We start from the raw sequence: 367 nt of genomic DNA, 5'->3' as shown, positions 1-367 counted from the left end.
AACACAGGTGCCACCACCCCGGTCACTTCGTGGCTCTGAGGGGGTACCCAGATATCCCCCCTCCGGGTCCCCAGTGGCCCCAAGCTCTGACAGGAGGCTCTGTGGATTGAGGGGTGGTTGATGCTCTGATCCCCCTCTCTCCTCCCAGCCCCCCGGGTTCCGCCGGGCGTACAGCTCACCCCTCTACAGCGACCAGCAGTATGCCTGTGTCAAGGACCCCTGTAAGTCCCCTCCATCCCCTCGGTCCCTGCAGCAGGGCGTCCCATCCCTGTCCCCCCTCACCCTCCCTGTGCCCCTCAGCGGACAGCAGGAGTGACCCCGTGTTCGAGACGCTGCGGATAGGCGTCATCATGGCCAACAAGGAGCG

The 367-nt window shown here is 65.4% G+C and overlaps 1 protein-coding gene across 1 annotated transcript in view; it reads left to right on the top strand.

The window, feature by feature from the left end:
• The window catches only part of STAC3 (SH3 and cysteine rich domain 3), a 2,776-nt gene that overhangs the window by 980 nt on the left and 1,429 nt on the right, over positions 1-367 (top strand). Inside the window, exons 4-5 of the mRNA XM_009070992.1 lie at positions 149-225; positions 308-367. The exon at positions 308-367 is cut by the window's right edge and continues 23 nt beyond it. Of these exons, the coding sequence (XP_009069240.1) occupies positions 149-225; positions 308-367 (137 nt within the window). The remainder of the gene's footprint in view (positions 1-148; positions 226-307) is intronic.

Source organism: Acanthisitta chloris, unplaced genomic scaffold (genome assembly GCF_000695815.1).
Source record: "Acanthisitta chloris isolate BGI_N310 unplaced genomic scaffold, ASM69581v1 scaffold16623, whole genome shotgun sequence".
NCBI lineage: Eukaryota > Metazoa > Chordata > Aves > Passeriformes > Acanthisittidae > Acanthisitta > Acanthisitta chloris.
The sequence above is the reverse complement of the archived record's forward strand: the minus strand, read 5'-3'. Positions and strand labels throughout refer to the sequence as shown.